Genomic DNA, 2,499 nt, shown 5'->3' on the forward strand with positions numbered 1-2,499 from the left:
ATAACACCGGAGTTAATCTGTCAACCATCCAATCTACCACCCGCGCTGGGGGATTCCAATCGGGAGCGAAGCGACTACAAACCGGTGCCCGCAGACGCCTCGTCAACAAGATCGTGCAGTCCGGAGACGATTTTCACAACCGAAATCCAGTTAAGGTAGGCTCGTCATTGATTTGCCAATCGGGTTTTATCCATTCTTAATTTCCTCGTCCGAAACCTTTTCGTTTTCCTAAAAATGCCGAACACAAACATGTCGACCGCCAACGAGAACGAGTTGCGCATCCAGGCGTTAAAATCGAAACGGCGAACATTCAAAGCACAAACTACGATGTTATCGAACTTCGTCAATTCGTATCAAGACTCCGCAAGCGAACGAGTCAAACTACGCAATCGAATCGATCGCCTACACAAACAATTCGAAACGTTCGAAACAATTCAAGATGAATTGGCCCTTCTCGAAAACGTCGAAGACGCGGAACGCGAGCGCGAGACAACCACCGAATCATTCGACAACGCGATAGCCCTCGCGACCGTCTTACTCGAGGGTTTGAATCAGCCCAGATACCGGCCCAACACACCGGCTGGAACCTTTGACGGCACAATCTCACCCGCACCGACCACATCATCCTTCGCGCTACCGGTTCAGCTTCCAAAAATCGACCTTCCGAAATTCGACGGACGCCTCGAAAAATGGATTACGTTCAAAGACGCGTTTCAAGCCATGATCCATTCGCAAACAGGGTTGAACAATGTTCAAAAATTGCAATACCTTCGTTTATCACTAACCGGACGAGCGGAATCTGCCATTGACGCGTTTACAGTAAGCGAAGAAAATTACGAAGCCGCTTGGAACCAATTAAACGACATTTATGACAACAAACGCGTGCTCGTTCTTCGTCATGCATCTCTGCTACGCGACACTCCACCGATGACCAACGACTCTCCGGAAGCCATACGCGACTTTGTCAACCACGTCCAACTACACATTCGATCCCTCCAAGCTCTCGGTCGGACTTGGGAGGACATGGCAAGCGACTTCATCACGAGCATGATGATTTCAAAAATGTCCACCGAAACGCGGAGGTCATGGGAACGCACACTCACAGACACTGAGGTTCCCAAAGCTTTAGACATTCTGAAACATTTACGCATCGCGTCGCATCAATCAAGGGAAACGGAAACATCGAGGAATTCGCAACGTACGGAATATGCGCGCGAACCCGCGAAATACCCCTTACAACGATCTCCGCGATCAATTCAAAGACCACTACCACCTTCGAGACACCAACCGTCACCGTCGCGATGGTCACCTCCGCCCGCGAAGAAATTCAAACAGGCATACGTGACATCCACCGCGTCAAATTGCAAGGTGTGCAATGCCGGGCCGCACGCTGCATATCAATGTCCGAAATTTCTGAACATGGCGGTCGAAGAACGAATACAAGCAGCGAAGGGAGCAAACCTCTGCGTAAATTGTCTCCAAACGGACCACGCGACGGAAGATTGTCGATCTGGGGGGTGTCGGGTTTGTCACGACCGACATAACACAAAACTCCATCGCGATGCTCCGCCGCGAGAAGAAGGAAGGAAATCTTGACTAACACCCTCAAACGCTAGCCAACCAACCTCACGACGACAAAGCATTTCCATGGTTTCAAATGGGCAAACGAACGGCTTAATGGCAACCGCGATCATTCAGGTGTTTGACAATGACCGACGATCGATTCATTGTCGCACCTTAATTGATACCTGCTCCAACGCCAACTTCATGACCGAAACGCTTGCAAGGAACCTGCGGCTGCCGTCGACACAGGCATCCGTGGGAATCCAAAGCCTCAACCACTCAAACACGACCGCCAATAAACTCGTCACCGCGACCATAAAATCCCGACTAACGAATTACCAACGAACGCTGGCATTTCTTGTAATTTCACAAATCTCAGAATTTATACCGGATACTCAAATCGATCGATCAAGGCTACAAATACCGGCAAACGTGAAATTAGCCGATCCACATTTCCAACAACCGGGCAGAATCGACATGCTAATCGGAGCTGGACCAGCCTTATCGTGTCTTAGCGTCGGACAACACGATTTGTCTAATCGAAGCGGTCACGATTTGATCCTGCAAAAAACGCAGTTCGGTTGGATCATTGGGGGGAATATCTCAAATGTCACCTCACACCAAACGCGGAAGGCCTTTATCACGAATTTGGATTTCAACCTCGAACGATTTTGGGAAGTAGAAGAAGGCCCCCACACACAGCATCTCTCATCCGAAGAGCGCGAATGCGAAATTCATTTTAAGGAAAATTTTCGGCGCGACAATTCTGGGCGATACATTGTCGCGTTACCGTTCAACGAAAAGCGGAATCAGCTCGGGGAATCTCGGTCGAGCGCTCTGAATCGTTTCCTTTCACTCGAACGAAAACTAAATCGCAATCTAGAATTAAAGGAACAATACACTGCGGTCATGAATGAATATCTCGCGCTCGGGCAT

The 2,499-nt window shown here is 49.3% G+C and overlaps 1 protein-coding gene across 1 annotated transcript; it reads left to right on the plus strand.

Moving 5' to 3' along the window:
• Positions 1-234: 234 nt before the first annotated feature.
• On the plus strand, positions 235-1,596 carry LOC123988933. The gene has a single exon (XM_046289692.1). The coding sequence runs from the start codon at positions 235-237 to the stop codon at positions 1,594-1,596; it is 1,362 nt and encodes a 453-aa protein (XP_046145648.1).
• Positions 1,597-2,499: the final 903 nt, after the last annotated feature.

The sequence above is a fragment of the Osmia bicornis genome, unplaced genomic scaffold (assembly GCF_907164935.1).
Source record: "Osmia bicornis bicornis unplaced genomic scaffold, iOsmBic2.1, whole genome shotgun sequence".
Lineage (NCBI taxonomy): Eukaryota > Metazoa > Arthropoda > Insecta > Hymenoptera > Megachilidae > Osmia > Osmia bicornis.

Coding starts and splice junctions, on each gene's coding strand:
- LOC123988933 (XM_046289692.1), top strand. CDS start 235: ATGCCGAACACAAACATGTCGACCGCCAACGAGAACGAGTTGCGCATC.